This window comes from Poromitra crassiceps (genome assembly GCF_964638095.1).
Source record: "Poromitra crassiceps genome assembly, chromosome: 1".
NCBI lineage: Eukaryota > Metazoa > Chordata > Actinopteri > Beryciformes > Melamphaidae > Poromitra > Poromitra crassiceps.
In genome coordinates, this window is record NC_139623.1 from 52,062,814 (window position 1) to 52,084,237 (window position 21,424).

At 43.7% G+C, this 21,424-nt stretch overlaps 1 protein-coding gene across 1 annotated transcript in view; it reads right to left on the minus strand.

Moving 5' to 3' along the window:
- Positions 1 to 20,043, minus strand: part of plekho1b (pleckstrin homology domain containing, family O member 1b) — a gene marked incomplete at its 5' end in the record, with an annotated part of 35,078 nt that extends 15,035 nt beyond the window's left edge. Inside the window, 2 exons of the mRNA XM_083648248.1 lie at positions 19,277 to 19,420; positions 20,038 to 20,043. Of these exons, the coding sequence (XP_083504374.1) occupies positions 19,277 to 19,420; positions 20,038 to 20,043 (150 nt within the window). The remainder of the gene's footprint in view (positions 1 to 19,276; positions 19,421 to 20,037) is intronic.
- Positions 20,044 to 21,424: the final 1,381 nt, after the last annotated feature.

Consider the following 21,424-nt stretch of genomic DNA (forward strand, 5'->3'; position numbering starts at 1 on the left):
ATCCTGTGGCATTTGGATCGATTTTGTTATTATAAAAAATATATATATATATATATATATATATATTTTTGGACTAGGTTTGGGTGGAATTCGTTCCTCCTCGCCCCACTCCATTGCACAGCCAACTAACATGAGGTGGAGCTTCATATAGTCTCTAGTTTTCTGGCTGGGCACGGGCCTTTGTGCCAACAAAACTGTTTTAAACATGGGAAATTCACACCGGCATGCGCCGGGGACAGCAGTGTTGGAGAGGAGACACATTGAAATAAAGAGTTCATTGAGGAGAACATGTTGTCTTTCGTATTTTCTGCCATAGGCATTCATTTTGTAAAAAAAAATTGAAAATTGAAAATTTTCTAAGTATTAATATGATCGATAATCGATAATTGATCGTTAATTTTGACCGATTATCGATTTGGGAGAATTTTCAAAATGAACATCCCTAGTTAGTATACAGTAGATACACATTGAGAAAGAGTAGACAGTAGGCTAGTAGAGGTATTCGAACACAGCCACCGCCTTATCATTTATTTAAAAGACGTGAGTTTGGTGGGCGCACAGTCGGGCAGTGTATTTTCATGTGTGATTCCAGTCGTGAAATGGATTTTTGAGACTTTTTGCCTGCCCTGCCTAATTTGCTGACCGGTCCGGGACACGGACTGTCACAGTGGGTTTAACACACCTCACTAACGACAGCAACCACTTTGCTTCTTGCACCCGCCCTCATGGCAGCCACACCACGTTACCTAGCTAACGTTATATTACAGCTGCTTCAGCAAGTTACATGTGTTTCCCTCTGTCTTTAGATGTCACCTGTACCATGTTACCTAGCTAACGTTATATTAATAACACACCTCACTAACTTAGTAGTGTGTATACAGTATGTCAGTCAGACTGCCCTTGAGAAACCCCAATCCCACACTTCATCGTGTGACTGCATCCCCTAATCAAAAAAACGAAACAATTATTCTAACACAAAGTCACAATAAGAAACTTGGCAAAAACACATCAAATAAACCCATCATGAATACATAAACAAAACACTACAATAAAAGCAGACAATAATAATAATATATGATTTACAATAGCATCTCAGTATGACAACAGTCACTAACACATTACATTCAGGCGATGTCTTGTCACACACGTGGTCTATGGGTCAGCTTGGGGGAAACCGCGGAGATCTGCACTCCACCGAGTGCACTTTTCTAGTTTAGTATGTTTTTATTGTGTCCATTGTTGTTTTAGCTGGTTGTAGTTTAGATTTTATTTATTTGAATTTAACTTAATAGAGCAGTTTTGGTTTTAGGTACGGTACTTATTCTTAATCCCTAATAGTTGTATTTTTATGCTATAGTTTTTAGGTTACTTAGTACTGAGACCTGAGCACTGCATTTGGCTCATCATGTTTGGCATGATGAGCCAAATGAATGACAATAAAGTATCCTTGATCCTCAGGACAGTGTTTAGCTGGATAGTTAACTGGATTAAGGGCAGTGTGTGTGTGTGTGTGTGTGTGTGTGTGTGTGTGTCGGGTGGTAAACTGTACTGTAACAGCTGGTGGGGTGAGGGGTTGGCCTGGGGTTGGTGGTTGAGTGTGTGTGTGTGTGTGTGTGTGTGTGTGTGTGGGGGGGGGGGTGTAAGCAGAGCTGGCACTCGACAGAAGGTTTTGGACTACCCCCCCCCCCCCCCACACACACACACACAGTGTACACACACACACAGTGTACACACACACACACACACACACACACACAGTGTACACACACACAGTGTACACACACACAGTGTACACACACACACACACACAGTACACACACACAGTACACGCACACACATCACTTTCAGCAGAACAGCCCCCACCCTCCCCGGCTAAGTGCTAGTCAGTTGATCCATCAGAGGCCAGCAGAGTGGATGCAGGCTGTACATGATATTATATTTCTGTAATAGTTCCCTGCCTCAGTCTGTTCTATGGCTTTTCATTTGATTTACTTTCATCAACTTTTTAACTTTGTGTTTGCTCCTCTGGCTCTGGTTGTTTGCAGCTGTTGACCAATGATTGGCTCCATTTGTCATCTTCACCAATGTACAAAAAACAGGGAACATAATTAACATTACTACGTTTACATGACGATATTTTACGTGTTAAGTCTCGTGATTGGATGGGTCCAGAGCAATTGACATGGTAATCAATCAATCAATCAATCAATCAATCAATCAAGACTTTATTTCACACTCAGGGTCCATATAAAAGACAACACACAAGATTAAAAGAATCCATACAGGCAGTAAAAAAACAAGAATCAAATAAGTAGTGTAGCCTTCATAAAAGCGACCTATAGGCTACCAGTGTCTCCACAGAGGTGACATCACTACAGCAGGGATTAGCCAGCAGCCTGACAATAGAGTACCGCAGGGATGACGTATTGTTGTAGTCGGAACGCGGAAGTCAGAACCCCTGGTGGCCATCCTGGGGTCTACAAACGACACCGAGCGGAACTCCGGCAGTGACAAATGGACGGTGTATTTGGGTACCGTGTTCGGCGTGTTGGCCAAAAAACTGATTTTACGATTTTGGAAATCTGATGCTGTACCTTCATTTGAGATGTGGCTGAGAGAGTTGGGTGAGATCCTGCATCTGGAAAGGCTTAGATTCAAGATTACAGGAAGAAGCAAAGTGTTCAATAAGGCATGGGGACCAGTGTTGAGCCACTTAAAGGGTCTGAAGGCGGGCGGAGGTGAGTGTCGACCTGTATATACTGTATATGCTGTAACAGTGAAACATAGCTATGTGAACTACCTATTATTTTTATTTTATGTTTTTGTCTCCTCTTTTAAATGTAGGTTCAATCTTTTATTTTTCTCTCATTCCTTCCAACCAGCATAAATTGTCTTGACCATATCTACCGGTCCTTGGCACAAAAAAGGTTGGGAACCCCTAGTCTCGGCTCCCAGACGTTTGGTGAGCTGCGCCACCAAACGTCTGGGAATTTCACTGTCAGAAACTGTCTGTCCGAGCCCGGCGAGAACCGCCGGCAGCAGACACGCCTACATTTATTATTAGAATTTTATTTGGTAGCGGCAATGCCATTTATCATAGTCCTAACACAGAGCATTTAGCTGATATGCTCCAAACAAAATTTATAGCTGTGGTTTATTTTACAATAATGTTTCCTACCCGGAAGTGGTCCGCTTGCTACTGTGAGTCATGACATCAGCAGGCTCTGTAACGTAGCCTCGGGAGTCGGGTTTATCGCTGGGGGAAAGACCTCTAGCCGCCGGGGCCGGATGAAACACGTCCTATTAACAGGTTATGTTTGTTTCTAAGTGATTAATATGTTTCTCCGCAAACGCGGCGATGTTTTGCGAGACACGGGTTCTGCATGAGCGTCACTGCCCCCAGAAAGCAGGCCCGCCCACAACACTCATGATTGGTTCTCCGATGCAAGGCTTCCAACAGCGCCACCTAACGTTATGCAAAGATTTAAATAGTAATATTCTCAGTCTTACAGGAGTGAAACGGATTAAGACTGAGGGCTGAGTCTAGGGAACCCCTGATGTAGATCACAGGGACAGACAGGCCATGCAAATCACCCACATGCTCGGGCGGACATCAAGCCAACAACAAGTCCGTTTTACATGAAAACAAATCAGATCCAACGACTCCAGAGGTCCAAACGTGTCACACAAGGTGTCCCAAACCAACACAAGGTCCCAGGAGGGAACAGAGATTTACACACAGGCCGTTTACCACACACAGCCTTCATAAAACCTGGTGTCTTCCCATCAAAACCAACAAGCCATGCCGAGATTGGCGATGCCTTTACTTTTTGTTACAAACAATGTTTAATGTCAAACATCCTAAATAACCTGTCAAAAAAGACGAACTGTCCATTGAAAACCTTAAAAACCATCAACAAAATCTTAAACCATTATGGTGTTAGTGATCTGAGAAATACGTATCTCTGATATTCATCGATAATCGCAAAAAAAAAAAAAAAAATGGTGCTTGCAGTCAGGCCACTCACTGAACAGCAGGCCAGGCGCCGCCTACTGGTTTACTAGTGGTTTTATTACTTTATTAGTTAGTCTGAAGTAATAATTACACTTCAGGGTTAAAGTGGGTGCATCTCATTGTAAAATTGGACTTCAAACGGCCCAAATTGGGCTTCAAACGGCCCAAATTTCACGCGCGTCGGTCCATATCGGCCTGGCTTGCTTGGTATCTAATGCCCGGCCTGAATTATGATCCCAGTCCGCCCCTGTTTTTAACTATATCGCCCAGCCCTACTCATGATATATAATATACAGTCTCTAGTGTATGATTCAACTTTTCCCATGTTCTAATCTAGTGTAAAAAAGCAAACAAACTGAAAAAAGAAAAGAAAAAAAGAAACAAAAATCGCAATAAATCGTAATATCGAATCGCAATAATCGTAGAATCGCAATACTTAAGAATCGCAATATAAATCGAATCGGCACCCAAGAATCGCGATAGTATCGAATCGGGAGATAAGTGAATCGCCACAGCCCTAATATTCACCTTATGTAGCCACGCCCATTTGACCCGGTTGTGTGGCCGTATCAAAACTTCCGGCTAAAAATAAAATAAAATAAAATGGCTGGCTGCTCCAATATCATCTAACTCTGAATTAACTAATAATTTAGCCAATTGTATGTAACATACCAAATAAAAGCAAACGGCAATGTCTAAGAATGCAACGCCATGTAACTGGCTCGTTAAGTCTCGCATTCCAGGGAATTACGTTAACGTCTGTGGGTCTTATTGACGTTAGTGGCTCGAGCGCAACTCGGAGGAGAGAAAACTATCTGAAGCTTTCTTTGTTGGAGTCCAGGTATGTTTTACAAGAAAGTGCTCGTCATTGTCGACGATAACGTTATCTGACCTGGCTAACAGTGGATACTCGCTTGCTTGCTGTGTACCGGCTCAAAGTAGTAGGCTACGTTCTTTATTTTACCCCCTGCACTGTCCGCTCCAAAAACAACTCTCTTATTTTGCGCCGTGACCGCCGGAAGTGTTAAAAGGACCCGGAAGAATTTGGCCCACTGTAAGGTCTGAACATAAGGTGAATAGTCTCACTGAAAAATGTAATTAAAAGTCTGTCTCGCATAAGCACTGCGATTTCTGCAGCACACTACGTCACCCCCCCCCCCACACACACACACACACACACACACACACACACTAACTCGGGGAATGCCCAGACCTGATTCAACAGACATCATTTCAGAGTTCATCTCTGAAAGTGGCTTATGAAATGGAACTCTTCTGGTCTCCTCAATGGGCATGGTCATCAGCTTGTGATTGGCTGTCTGTCAATGTTATGAAACTTCATTGGCTAAACCAGTCTCCTAAGGGGGCGTGTCAGTGGTGAAACAGATACAGGAAGCGACTGGAAGTTGAACTGTCTCTATAGTTGATTGTCTCTGGTGAAATGGCCGGAAACCAGTATGGGAACAAACACACAAGTCTTTCTCAACATGGAATATATCACGACATGGTTCATGCACGCAAACTCACACCAGGCAATCTAAGCTGTTATCTGAGCACCGAAGCAGCACTGAGCCCAAACACACACACAGACACACACGCACATGCACACGCACACACTTCACTCTGCAGCTTCCTGTACGGCTCAGAGCCAAGAGACAACCTCCACTGCTGAAACATGAAGCCTATGTGGAAGTGCCTTAAACCTGCATTCTTTCTAATAGCCTGCAGGGGGCGACTCCACTGGCTGCAAAAGAGGTCCGAGTGTATAGAAGTCAATGGGAAAATGACCTTACTTCCCACTTGATTTATGGCCTGAAAACACTTTACAAACAACTATGGGATTATGGAAAAAGTCGATAACAGGAGGAGCTATGAGTGCTTGAGCAGAACTAGTGTAGTTTAAATGTACAGTGCAATGAGAATATAGCTCAATTAACCGGGTTGAGAGCGGGTTGAGAGCTAAAACGCTTTCAATAGCAGTAGCCTGCATCTGAGGCGTTTAGGGTTTGTCGGTAAATTGGAGTTACAGAGATTGAGACCATCATCTCATTAGGGTAAACTTAGCAGTTAGCGATGGCTTCTCTCTCTCCCTCTCAGTTTAATTCATAATTAGCTGTTAATGTTACGTTAACTCATTCCCCACCATTGCCGTCTACCGACGTCTTTTAACAGGCAACGCTTCCCCGCCATTGACGTCTCTGGAGTGTTTTCACCGTCATGTGATAGATGGCTCTCTTATGCTGCCTACACACTAGAGGATTTTCAAATCTTAACCGATTTTAAAAACATGAGAGACCACAGGCATAAGGACAATTTCATCAGATTTTAACATTAAAATCGCCTGAACGCACACACTAGACGATTCGGCCAGACTGCGAGACCACACACCAGCCGTTTGAAGTACCGACTCACAGCGATTCCAGCAACTAGACTGTTAGGCTGTTCATATCCCACAAAACCGCAATTTTTTCCCACAGACAACAGCAGATGGCTCTCAAAACATGCACCGAGCGGCGGGTCCACTTCAAGCAGGCGGACACCCTCGCAAAATGAGCTAAAACAACGTCCTGTCTGAGAGCTCATATTACAGCATATCCACTCCCTTGAAGCAAACAAACCGCTCCGCTCGGCACATGTTTGGAGAGCCATCCGCCGCTGTCCACCCTGTTTTAAGCTGTGAGGATGCTGGGGAGAGAGGAGCTACATGGCACTGCTGTTGCCACAACTCGTTTGTTGTGAGCGCTGCATTAACATCCGGGTATGACGCGTCGACGCGTCTCGGTCTGCGCTCTCATTGGCTATTGCGGGTTCCGTCGGGAGACAGCCATCGTAAATATCAAACATGTTTGATATGCCCGATTCGAGATCGGGCAGGCTCCGATTCAATCGGGAGCATTGCAATAATCTTATTGACACCACACACTTGACAATTATTTTGACAAAAAATCGGTTGAGACTAGCCTCGAATCGGGCCACGCCCCCCCGAGGGGAATCGGGCATTAAATCGGGCCTTTTATCCTCTAGTGTGTGGGAAGCATTACTCACCTTGTGAAATAGTACAGCACGTCTAAAGGTGTACAGGATCGACCACGATTGTCTAACAAAACCAGGAAGCAGAGAAAAGCAACAATCTCCCGTCAGAAAAGGTCCATAACACAGCTCCATGGCACTGATCAAAGCGTGGTCCCGGCAGCTGTTATCGATACGGATCCTGGAGAAGAATTAGTTCATAAAGTAAAACTTGATAAGTCAGAGTCGTTTTCGACTTTGAGTGACACCCAGATTTTTACAGCTGCCGCAGTGCTTTACGTGGATGGGGAAAACTGTTTCTGGGCTGTTGTTCATCACGTGACTTGCAATACCAAGCTTGGCCAGCGGCCACCATGTTAAATTTTGATTCGTCGCACTGTCTCCAAATATGGTCGCCAAATGCGACTAAATGGTCACACACTCCGGAGCCCCGTTTCAGTTCATCTTGCGTCTTTATAACTGTGATGACAGATGACATCACAGATGTTTATATGACATCACACTGCAGCAGAGTGAATGACTGCAGCAGCTTGACTCGAGTTATACCGCACGCTGTGGTCAGCTGGTACATCACACCCACGTACACACACACACACGCACACACTAGGGCTGGGTATCGAGTTTCGATACTTACTTGGCACCGAAATGAAAACATCGATACTAAGGGGTATCGAAGCCTCCCTTGTTAATCGATACCAATTTTCGATACCAAAACAAAACAGTGTCATTGAGCCTATAAGCATGCGACATGCTTGCACACCACGCTCTAATACGGCTGGTGATTGGCTGTCATGTAGAAGCATGCAGGGAAAGTTACACCCACTATAGCCGGTGTGTGTTTGTTGTGAGGCAGGCAGCGTGCGGTGCGGAGACAAGTGGAGCTGGGACTGGTTTCCACAGACAAGAGAAATAATCGAGAGGTGGGTCCGCTTACCGGAAGTTGTTGTTGATTAGCGGTTATCAGATCCCTCAGTCTGACAGTCTGGCTGTGAGTTGTATCTAGCATTAGATCGTTTAATTAATTGGCGCGGTAACGTTATGCGCAAGCCGGCATTGTGTATTTTTAGCAACTCGTTAACAAACGCTGATGTCATGATAGTTTGTTGAATGTAAATGCGATTCACTTTGTGCCATTAAGGCTATATTGATAGGCTAGTCAATGCTCAACTATTGTCTTCCATGCATGAAGTGGAGCTGTCTCATCAGTTTTGACAAGAATGACGTTCTGTTGCAGCAGTGAGCATTACACACTGATCTGCAATGCTAGCGTTAGATGTTCAATTAATTAGCGGCTGTAGAAACGGTCCATAATGGCCCACCGTCAGGCCTGTTCTTGGGGCAGTCGATGCCTACCAGCCGGCGCGCCAAGGACGTAATGATGATGACATCATCAACGATGACAATGATGTCATAGCATAGAGTTCACCTGTGAGGTCATCGGCGATGTCAGACATAGCACCGATGATGTCATAGTTCCCTCGAACGTTGTGACATCACCAATGACGTGATGTCATACACCGGAACGTGACCATATAAACACAGTGTTCCGTGACGCTACATCTCATCCGAGAGATTCCTGCTTGATTCAGGTATTCTTACTCCCCTAATAATGTCAACCATTAGCACAACTAATCCCGGACCCGAATTGAACCCCTGCTGTCTTACAACCAGCCAGGCCCTGCTGACCAACTGCCTTACACCCAGAGAGGTCAACAGTGGTAATTCAACCGCATCCCAGGACCGACCAGTCGGTCCCTATCTCCATCTGCGTGATTCTGATCGATCACAGCCCGTGAGCCTTCATCCACGATCCAGCACACTTCACGAGGCAAGCCCAGAAGCTCTGCCCCCAGCAAGCCAACAAGCTTCGCTACATTCACTTTGTGCCATTATTGATAGGCTAGTCAATGCTCAACTATTGTCTTCCATGCATGAAGTGGAGCCATCTCATCAGTTTGGACAAGAATAGCGTTCTGTTGCATCAGTGAATATTAAACACTCATTTGCAACTCTCCGTTTTGCACTGAAAACTATTGCACTGATTTATTTGTTTTACATTTATTTCCTTTGTAGTACTCCAATATTTTTTTGTAGGGACAGCAATAAGTTTAGACAACTTAAAGTTATGTTAAATACAGTAGTTTTTTTTTCTGCTGTAAAACTTGAAAAAAACTAAAGATTTGTATCATAATTCTCAATGTGTAATGCAGTTTTATTTTTGTTAAAATTGATTTTTCTAAAAATTGGTATCGAAAAAAGTATCGTTCAGGAACCAGTATCGAAATCAAAGTATCGAAACGGTATCGATATCGAAAAATTTTGAACGATACCCAGCCCTAGCACACACACACACACACACACACGCACACCACACTACAGAGCCACCTTCCTGTATAAGCTGCCTCATACTGTGTCATCTATGCATGCACTTTAAAGTTATGCACTTGAAATGGAGTTAGGTCAGGGGTTTTCAAACTTGTTATTTGATCCCATAGACTTTCAGCAATTGAGCCAAGATAGCCTGCTATTGCTGTTTGACTTACTTCAGACTACATGCATAGAAAGGTTCTGTCTGACCTTTTGTTTGTGACTCTGGGAAAGTGGCGTAAAACAGTGAAATTGCCCCAAACTACTGTATCTCTGAACTCTCTAACCAAATCACACACATTTAGGCTATTCTACTGTATGTGATCTCCCTTTGATAACTAATGTAATAACTAATGTAAAAAACAAGGCCAGGTCGAAACCTGGCATAGGGCCGTTGTACCAATTTCGGTACCACGGTAAAAAAAACAGACTGATATTTCTTGAACATATTCTCCTTTATTAAAGTATGCAACCATTTTCAATGAACAAATGGCATGTAGCCTTCAACTTTAAAACAAAACAATGTGCTTCTGCTTACTTCTTCTTACATTCAACTCTGTATGGCAGTGAGTACAGACAGTGCAACACCAGTGGCATGTAGCCCTCAAGTATTTAATTTTATTATTATATTAAATATTATAATTTAATTTATTTCACAGAATTGCTGGAATCCTTTTTTTTCAACGGTGTATATTGGTATTTGATCGATGCATAGGAATTCTGCCAATGCCCTATCACACTTTCTTGCTTCATGCGAGTCATATTTCCTCTGCTTTTCAAAAACATCAGGAATTGTCTGCTGGGTGGTCTTTTGGGCTCCGCGACTTGTGCCTTCCTCTTCATCTTCATCTCTCGCATACTGTTAAATGGAAAGTAACGTCAGTGAGATTTACTAAAATAAAGAGATGATAAAGACAACTGCACATACACACATGTAGAGTGCAAGCAATTTTATGTAGCTAGTTTTAATTCACGGACATGTTTCACCCGAAAGAAGCTTGTATTTATTTTGATGCCATGTTGAACTATGGCTAAGTCCGGCTATTAGCCGTGTCCCATAATGTTTCCATTACAAACATTGCATGCACACGTGTTACACTATGCTAGCTAACGCTGTACCAGGTATTAGCCGGGTCCCATAATGATTCCATTACAAAACACGTTAACGTGAGCGCAAACGTTTTTTGGTTACACAATTACACAATGCATTGCCAGCTATCTCAAAAACGAATGTGACAGGATAAGGTCTGTTTGATATGTTGTTAAACGTGTTATTTTACACCGTTTGAAAGAAGTAACCCACCTTGAATTATTTGAACAGGTCTGGGTGCCTGTCTTTCAGCTGCTTGGCGAGATTGGATGTGCTACCCAGTTTGGTTTGGAACTCCCTTTCACACTTTTTGCAGATGGGACTTTGGGGACTGATATTTCCAAATGCGACTCTTTGCATTCTTCTTCTCAACAAGTTGAGTTGTTGGAATAGGACAGGAGCAGCCGCAACCGAATGCTGTCACATTCACAGCTGCTTTACATTAGGACAAAAAAGACGATACATGTCAACTCCTCAAAAATCGAATCAATAAATTCCTAGTCGGATCGAGAGAGGCACCAGACGGTGAAATGTCCGACGACGGCTCTTGTGGAACTCTCTGAACGAGCTAGCCACAATATTAGCCAGAGGTGCATTACCGCCACCTACCGGACTGGAAAGCGGAAAGACATTACATTGCCTGAATCCGTGCTAAAATGGTCTGGGCGACAGAGTGGAATGTAAGGGCCCTGCCGTGCATTCTGCACAACGGCCCCAAAAATCACTTCCATTCACTGAGCCTCCCCTGAAACTGCTTGGAGCCTCCCTGGGGAGGCCCGCCTCGCTCTGAGTTAGGTGATTGTTAGTAGGGATCGACCGATATGGGTTTTTCAGGGCCGATATCGATATCGATTATCGGTAATGAAAGACACCGATAACCAATATTTTGGAACCGATATATGTTTGCAGTAAAAATGTAAATCTTGGTGTAAAAATTTTGAATAACACGACCCGTTGTTGAAATTCATTTTCTTCAGTTTATCCAACTACAATATTATTTGAAAATATTTACTCTATTAATATTGACATGAATCAAAGTGTGTGTGTGTGTGTGTGTGTGTGTGTGTGTGTGTGTGTGTGTGTGTGTGTGTGTGTGTGTATTTGTTAGACATATCCACGTGGGGGTATTTATTTTCTTTATATTCTGTGTTGTTTACAGTTTATATACAGCAGCACGGTGACATCAGGCACTTCTATTGAGATGAAACTGTCGAAGACCAATCATCTGACAGATAATAGTCACATGACCGACAGTCTGTCAGCGTGAAGTGAGCTGGCTGCAGAGCTGACTGCTTCACTAAATACTCTATCTATAATAGATAAGACCTCTGGACACACGCACGCACGCACGCACACACACACACACACACACACACACACACACACACACACACACACACACACACACACACACACACACACACACACAGGGTTTCTCTGCTCATTAAGTTTTATGAAGCAGAGATCATCTGAACAGAGTGCAGCTTCTCTCTCTCATCTGATGATAATAACAGTCATTATTATTATTATTATTATTAATAATAATATGATAATAATAATAACAATAATAATAATGTTTAATAACTGCTTCATATTCCATATCTTTAATTTGAAATGAAAATGCTCCACTGAAAGTCATGAGTGGAGCAGTGGAGCATTTATTTGCAATGAAATTGTCAAAATAACCAAACTAATGACAATGATAATAGTAATAATAACCAAACTAATGAGAATGATAATAGTAATAATAACCAAACTAATGAGAATGATAATAGTAATAATAACCAAACTAATGAGAATGATAATAGTAACTCTCTGGCAGTCCTGCTCTCACTGCCAAATGAACCCCATCCTCTGACCTGTCAATCATTTATTCAATTTGACATTTCATCTTCTTAAGCCGTCACATGACGTGCGCTATGTGCCACCCCGAGTACCAATAGGAAGAGTCGCACTGCAGCGCGCCGTCAACGGGACGTGTGGGGTTTACATAGAAAGGGGCGGGGCTGTTTTGACGGTATGTTTTGGCATTCAGTCTCACGCTGTTCCCACAGACAGACAGTCAGACAGACAGACAGACAGTCAGACAGACAGACAGACAGACAGACAGACAGACAGACAGACAGACAGACAGTCAGACAGACAGACAGACAGACAGTCAGACAGACAGACAGACAGAGAGACAGACAGACAGTCAGACAGACAGGAGGAAGCGAAAGCCAATTGGTTCCTCTTCAGTCGACTGCATCTCATTCTCTATTTCAGGACAGAGCAGAGAGGAAGTGAGGCGGACGATCATGTGACTCAGCTGACCGCTCACTGTCACAACACATCTCTCTGATGACACACCAACTTCCTCTTTAAAGCAACAGTTCACCCCAAAATAAAAACTCTGTCATCATACCCCTCCCCCCCCCCCCTCCCCCATGACAGAGTCAACCACAGACGCCCACAACTCAGTTTTTGTAAGTCAAGGTTCAAGTCTCTTATGGATGAGCATTCTATCATTCTATCATCTGCTGGATGCCATCTGGTCTGCTTAGAACACTGCATAGCCTAAGGAATTCAAAGCATGTCGGCTACTGTATTATACTATTATCCTGACTCCTTTATCTATTAGCATACAGCATCAGCATTGATTAGTTGACATTATTAGTAGACCTTTCCTTAATGTTAAAGGGGCAGCTCACCCTAAAATCCAAAATACATATTTCCCCCCTCACCTGTACTGCTATCTACATTGTTTTGTCTTAGTTGTCTGGATTTTGGAGATATCAGCCGTGGAGGTGTCTGCCTTCTCTCCAATACAATGGAACTGGATGGCACTCGGCTTGTGGTGCTCAAAGTGCCAAAGAAATACATTTGATAAACTCAACAGCAACAGAAATCATGACCCCGTTACTCAAGATAATCCACAGACTTGTTGTGAGCAGTTTTATGTAGGAACTATTTTTGACCGAACTACACCCTATAGCTAGCTGCTGCAGCTGCTCTAGCTGCTGCTAGTTTCATGTGGGAACTAGCTAGCAGCTAGTAGGTGTAGTTTGGTCGAAAGAAATTAGTTTCAAATTTATTTTTTTGGCGGTTTGAGCACCACAAGCCGAGTACCACCCAGTTCCATTGTATTCAAGAGAAGGCAGGCATCTCTACAGCCAATATCTCCAAAACCCAGGCAACTATCCCAAAACAATCTAGATGGATAAATAGCACTACAGGTGAGGGGGGTAAATATGTATTTGGGATTTTAGGGTGAGCTGTCCCTTTAATGCACCGAGAGAGAGAGAGAGAGAGAGAGAGAGAGAGAGAGAGAGAGAGGAAAAGATTGGTCACAAGTCCCAAATCTCGCATCCGAGTCAAGTCTCAAGTCTTTGAGGACGAGTCATAAGTAAGTCAAGTCTCAAGTCACTGTGCGTGTGAGTAAATCCCCATCTCTGGTGTACACACAGAGGTGAGTCCATATGACACACAGGGAGCCTGGGAGAAACAGGTCACCTGACTTTAGTTGAACTGAAGTCAATAGGCTCGTTTGAGATGAGGAAGTCCTGCACAGATTCGACCAGCGCCTTGCTTGCCCCATTGCATGATGGTTAGAGAAGTTGTCCGACTTGCTCCGTCTGCCCGACTGCATGAGCCACGGGACTCTCATGAGAGCGAGGCGGACGCAGATTTGGAGCGAGGCGCCGCAGTTGCTCCCCACCAACTGTGCCCGACTGCGGATTACGAGAAAAGCATCAAGCTGAGCGCCCATTGGTTCAACACAGGTGCATCACAAACCCACAGTGAAGTGTAGAAACTTCAATTTTACATCTATTCCAAGCTGTCACTCCATATTTTACATAAATGTCACCTCTAATGCCCACATTCAAATAAAAAGAAGTCATCTGAAGGGCTGGGTCATTTGAGCAATGAGTGTGGGTGGCGCTAATACATGTTTTAATTTGTTTACAAAGCACTGTTAAACAAAACTGTAGAAGAAGAAAAGCAGCAGTGAGTGTGCAGTGTTTGACTTGTTGACGCCTCGCCTGACTGCACTCGTCTGCTTTCCAGGCGAGGCAGCAGTCAACTCAAACGAGCCTAATGGTGACTTCACCTGTGTTTAACGAGCCTGGTAAACCAGCCGGTCACGTGTCGTGAACTCACAATCACGTTTCCTTCTCAGAATGTGAGTTCACATGACCGGCTGGTTTACCAGACTAGTGTTTAACTGGCATTCATAACAAAATCTACAGTGCTGACTGCTGACGTCAGCTAGCACTATCACATTTCAACAGCTGTCAATCAATCTCCAACTGTCATTCTCTGTCTGTCTGTCTGTCTGTCTGTCTGCCTGCCTGTCTGTCTGTCTGTCTGCCTGCCTGTCTGTCTGTCTGTCTGTCTGTCTGCCTGTCTGTCTGTCTGCCTGCCTGTCTGTCTGTCTGTCTGTCTGTCTGCCTGCCTGTCTGTCTGTCTGTCTTTGTGCAGTGCAGCGCCAGGGTCGGACAAGGGTTCAATGTGAATGGCTCCAACTGGGTTGCTATTTGTTATGCTAATATAGCCCATGCTAATTGTTATGCATCTCCAGAGACATTGGACGATAAAGACAGCTCATTCCAGGCTCCAATGGTATGCTATGAAGTGGTATACTTGTCTACTAAATGCCTTACAGTAAGAGCAGAGACCGTAGGAGAGCGAAAGAGGCAAGTGACTGGAAGTTGAGCTTTCTCTATAGTCCAATGTCTCTGGCATCTCTCCCAGGTTGTGACCCAGGTCCTGCCTCAATGTCTCTGGCATCTCTCCCAGGTGGTGACCCAGGTCCTGCCTCAATGTCATGACCAGGGATTAACCCCGTGTTGACTGACTTGGTGACAAAAGAAGGGTTGAACATGGTCACGGTCAGGAATCCCTGGTTGTAGGTATGAAAGTGGGACAACTGAGCTGAGCTTCTCATGAGATGTGAAGTAGCTCTCAGTCTGTTGGCTTTCTATTCTTGACAGACAGCACGTGGACCTGCTGACAGACAGGAAGTGGATCTGCTGACAGAACGTTCCACAGACTCACCACAGCCGGGTGAGAAAAGAACCACGCTGCCTAATTTGGTCAGAAGAGAACGTTGAGGAAGCTTCAGCCTGAGTGAGGACAGTGTTTCCTCTAGGACAGGGGTTCCCAAACCTTTCAGACAAAATACCACTATGTACCAAAGCACATTTCCCAGGGAGCACTTCCACTGCGGATACAAACCATTTTCCCTATCAAATAAAATGTTCTGATTTAACCATGCAATAGCATCAGAAAGGCTAAATAAATAACAACATGGGCTACTGGTTCAAAACGGACACACACACACACACACACACACACACACACACACACACACACACACACACACACCTGCCAACATTAGGCTGTAAAAAAAGAGTACCCCTTTGAAAATGATGTTTCCCTCACCAAAATGTAGCTTTGGAGTGTTATTTAGCTACATTACCTACACGCTACATGACATGTAGCTTTGGAGTGTTATTTAGCTACATTCCTGACACGCTACATGACATGTAGCTTTGGAGTGTTATTTAGCTACATTCCTGACACGCTACATGACATGTAGCTTTGGAGTGTTATTTAGCTACATTCCTGACACGCTACATGACATGTAGCTTTGGAGTGTTATTTAGCTACATTCCTGACATGGTTGGTACTAATTGATGCCTTCCCAATGTTGATACCAATTGATGTCTTTGATACCAGAAACTTCACTCTGGCTTTAAGACTGAGCCTGCTACAGCCTCTGAAATTACATTTTCAAAATTGTGATATTCCCCGAATATTGCGATATTTAGGAAAATCCAAGCCTTCATGTGTATATGTAGATTATTTTTTTCAATGCTCTGCCAGACCACCAGGTGTAGCCCCGCGGACACTGCTCTAGGACTTTTTATTTTTGCAGCAGGGGGAAGCGGTTCGTTGTACCTGGGTCGTGCACGGGTAGTACGATTTACTTTTCTATAAACATTATGTACTTTGTATCAGCTTTGAGTCACACCTGGGTCTGTGTGATTAATGATACAAAAAGCTCGTCACTTTCCCATGGATGCTCTTGCTCTCCTCTCATGGGTGCAGGTATTGTTCTGTTCTGTTGCTGGAGACATCTTCACACATCCATACATGCTGACATGAGTCACATGACTGACTGACTTCCACCTGCTTTCAGATATTTATTGTTGCTTTGTAAATAAATATGCTTAACTGCATTTGTCTGATTCTGATTGGACACGCCCATTGGACATGCCCCCTTTTGGCTCATGGGCATGGAAAGTTAATAATTTCTTCCTTGGCCCATTACCAACCTTTCTGCCAAGTTTTGTGCAAATACAAGTTGGCTGGAAGCCAAGATAGTGCAAAATATGTTTAGAAAAAGAAGGTTGCGCTTCAACAATGGGCTTCTCAGTGGAGTGCCAAACCCAAAATCCAAAATATGTAAAAAAAAAAAGCTGAAAGGGTAGCACATCTCAGTTTTCCAAGTCAAGGAGGACAAAATACTCACATTTCACTTGATTTATTGGCTCACATCACAAAAACCAAAACGCAAAGAGCCTTCTTTCAGCTTTTTTTAGTGCAAAATATGTATTTACAGTGGCCATTTTGAAAATCCAAAATGGCGGCCATGCAAGTGTCTGTGCAAATGCCAACATTGACTTTCCAACCCGCCATACTCTGACAATTCCAAAAATTGAATATAATATATAGTTTTGCTAATCTCCCCAAAAAAATAACGAAAAAACATAGTGAACCTGACTAGTATTTTATAAGCCGACATGTCGAGTGTTTCATACTTACTCATCATAACAAGCCTTCGTCATGTTTTACGCTCGAGGTGTTAACCTTTGCCAGTGAGCAAGGCATCATGAAACTGCATGAGTTTGATTAAACGAGGTGAACCGAGACAACGCAAGATTCGCTTCATCTGTTCTCCACTGCACTTGATCGCATTTACCTTTTATCGATACGCCAACGTTTCCACCCCCGAGCGTAAAAACTTTTATGCAATATTTGGATTTTCTTTTTCCTGAATGTTTCAAAAGTTTTCCACTCAAGTTTTTTAGGGGCAAATTGAAAATTGGCATGAAAACAGGTAGGAGCCACCTGGTGGTTCTCCTTCTCTGGTTGTAAAGGTTCTGTCAGGACGTTCCCTCCCTGTGGTGCCCTGGAACATGACACCGGAGCTTCCTCTCTCTCGCTCTCTGTCTCTCTCTGTCTCTCTCTCTCTCTCTGTCTTTCTCTTTCTTTCCCTCTCTCTCTCTGTCTCTCCATCTCTGTTTCTCTCTCTCTCCCTCCCTCCCTCCCTCCCTCCCTCCCTCTTTCTTTCTATCTGTCTCTCACAGGAGGCTGAAACTGGACTCTTGCTGGGAGGAAGAAAGTGGAGGAACTTTCTTTGTTTACAGAGAAGCTGCGGAACACGGCCAGATAACATCTCTCTCTCTCTCTCACACACACACACAAACACAAACACACACACACTGCACACCCCATCCACACACACACACACACACGCACACCGCACCCCCCCCCCCACACACACCGCACACCACACACCACACACACACACACACACACACACACACACACACACACACACACACACACACGTACGTCTCTGTCTGAAGCTTCCTGAAGTCAAAATGGGTTTTATAGGATACAAAGATACATGATACTCTGTAGTAGTAGTAGTGTAGTATTGGGTGTAGTCAGCGCCATGTTAAAATGCCTGTCTTAACAACCAGATGAAGCATGTTTGTTTACAGTCTCTATAGCTGAATTTTCATATAACTCGCTGGTTTAGAGTCAAATAGATGAAAGACTATGTTTTGGGTGTGATTGACAGGTTGCCTGTCCAGTGATCGCGCAGCTTGCCGATCACAGACCAATAGCAGGCGGAGCTGCAGCTCAGTGGGAAACCCCTGGTCTCATGTCATCTCATGCGAGCTGCACAAGAACCCCAAGATGGCGACGGCCACACTCCCAAACTTGAGTCCAAAAACCAATGAGTCATGTCACGCTGACTCTGTCCATAGTTTTTATACCGTATATGTCTGTATGTCTGTCTGACTGTCTGTCTGTCTGTCTGTCTGTCTGTCTGTCTGTCTGTCTGTCTGACTGTCTGTCTGTCTGTCTGTATGTCTGACTGTCTGTCTCTCTGACTGTCTGTCTGCCTGTCTGACTGTCTGTCTGACTGTCTGTCTGACTGTCTGTCTGTCTGACTGTCTGTCTGTCTGACTGTCTGTCTGTCTCACTGTCTGTCTGACTGTCTGTCTGTCTGTCTGTCTGACTGTCTGTCTGTATGTATGTCTGTCTGTCTGACTGTCTGTCTGTCTGTCTGACTGTCTGTCTGACTGTCTGTCTGCCTGTCTGTCTGTCTGTCTGTCTGTCTGACCGTCTGTCTGTCTGTCTGTCGGTCTGTCTGTCAGTCTGTCTGACTGTCTGTCTGTCTGTCTGTCTGTCAGTCTGTCTGACTCTGTCTGTCTGTCTGTCTGTCTGACTGACTGACTGTCTGTCTGTCTGCCTGTCTCTCTGTCTGACTGTCTCTCTGTCTGTCTGTCTGTCTGTCTGTCTGACTGTCTGTCTGTCTCTGTCTGACTGTCTGTCTGTCTGTCTGTCTGTCTCTCTGTCTGTCTGTCTGTCTGTCTGTCTGTCTGTCTGACTGACTGTCTGTCTGTCTAGATGTCTGTCTGTCTGTCTGTCTGGCTGTCTAGGTGTCTGTTTGTCTGTCTGTCTGCCTGTCTGTCTCTCTCAGTGTGTCTCACCTCCTTGTCGGAGATGAAGAGCTGGTCTCCTCTCAGCATAATGTATCTGTTCCTCCAGATCTCTCTGAAGATTCCTCTGCCGCAGAACCGGCGGATCCAGCCCTGCTTCTCCTGCTGGGGCCCGGCCGGGGTGTCTGCAGGGCCCTGAGGGTGAGACAGGCAAGGTTCTTTAGGTTCTTTAGGCTAAAGAGCCGGGCAGCCTCCTGTGTGTTTTATGGACTAACAGACTTCACCAGAGGCCTGTCTCACAGAGCAAGTTCAACATATCCAGGATATCTTTGAGTTAGCCGGCTTCATTAAGCCTCACATTGATGATCCAGATAACCGGTCCTACTCCTACGTAGCTGGTTATCAACTGGATCTGTCAACCCAGGATTTACCTATACAGCTACGAGCCCGTACACATGTAAGAGGCAGGGTTTGTAACAAAATAGCCAATCACATTCTACATGGACAAATCCAGATCAGATGATTCGGACATAGGCTGAATTTCCCGTCAGAGGCTTGATGATGTGTTTATTTCAGTCACTGACATGTTTCCTGCTCTCAGCTTCAGGACAGGAAACACACTAACATGTTTCCTGCTCTCAGCTTCAGGACAGGAAACACATCTATTTGCATACTCTAACAACATGTTCATATTTAAATACATGGAAATCACATTATGAGCGAGAGAGAGAGAGAGAGCGAGAGAGAGAGAAAGAGAGAGAGAGAAGAGGACAGTCTAGTGGATCAGTAACAATGTTTAAATGGACACTCACAGCCATAATTCAATATTAACCCGATTAAGGGCGTCCGGGTAGTAATAATAATAATAATAATAATTGACTGGATTTATATAGCGCCTTTCAAGACACTCAAAGCGCTTCACATATCAGGGGAGGGAGGGGCAGGGAACTCAACTCATCCACCACCGATGAGTATAGGGATGCACGATATATCGGCAATCATATCGGTATCGGCCAGTATCGGCCGATTTTTTAACATATCGGTCATATCGGTATCGGTCAGATGTTGCAATGTTAATATCGGTTATCATTATCAGCCAAATTCTTCACATTGATATGAAATAATGCAGTAAATCTATGATTTATGGGCTTTTCCAAAGGCTTTGCAAATAAAGAAATGCATAACTTTTTCAAATTCAGTGTTAACATGTGTTTTTCAGTATGTACAAAATGTGATGATCATAAAAATGTGGTTTTATACAGATCATATCGACATCGGTAAATATCGGTTATCGGCCATAACAGCAATGTTAATATCGGTTATCGGCATCGGCCAAAATTTTCATATCGGTGCATCCCTAGATGAGTACCACCCACCCAGTGATGCACGGCAGCCAGTTTCAGCTATCACGGTGGAGAGTTGAGGACTGAATGTTAGGGATGCATGATATGGATTTTTAGAGCCGATACGATAACCGATAAATATATGCTTCTCCTAGCCGATAACCGATACGATAAACCGATAATTATTTCACATTTCTGTATTAAAAAAATAAGTTCTTAACCTGTATTTTATGCACACCTGGGGTAAAAAAAGAAAGAAAGAAAGAAAGAAAGAAAGAAAGAAAGAAAGAAAGAAAGAAAGAAAGAAAGAAAGAAAGAAAGAAAGAAAGAAAGAAAGGGCAGATGTAGTGAGCAAAGATGGATGATTTAATATTCCATAGCTCTGACCTAACCAAATAGCTGACATCACTATTGTGAACACAAAACAAACAACATTTCTGATATAATATGATTGTTTTAGTAAAGTGTATCACTCAATAATCAATACAAAAAAGAACCGCTTTTATAGAACCGAAAGCCTAAAGCTGCTTAGTCTGCAGATAAAAGAACAAAAGGCATAGTAATTTAGACTCTTATTGACATGACGTTACTGGCAGGCAAATAAATGGGCTGTCTGAATTTTGCATTGGGGCCAGTTCTATAGTGAGGCATGGAAAGCCTCACTATAAGCCATCATATCTGTGTCGTTTTACTTTTTACTGAAAAATTCTCCCTCTAGATTAAAGAAAAGACACTATGTGATGTTGACTGGTGTGTTTTTATGTAAATGTGCGCATTCGTTTTCCTTATTATTGGTAGATCATGACTGCCCCGCAGCTAGCTACATTAGCTTCACGTTACCTTACATGTAAAGTTA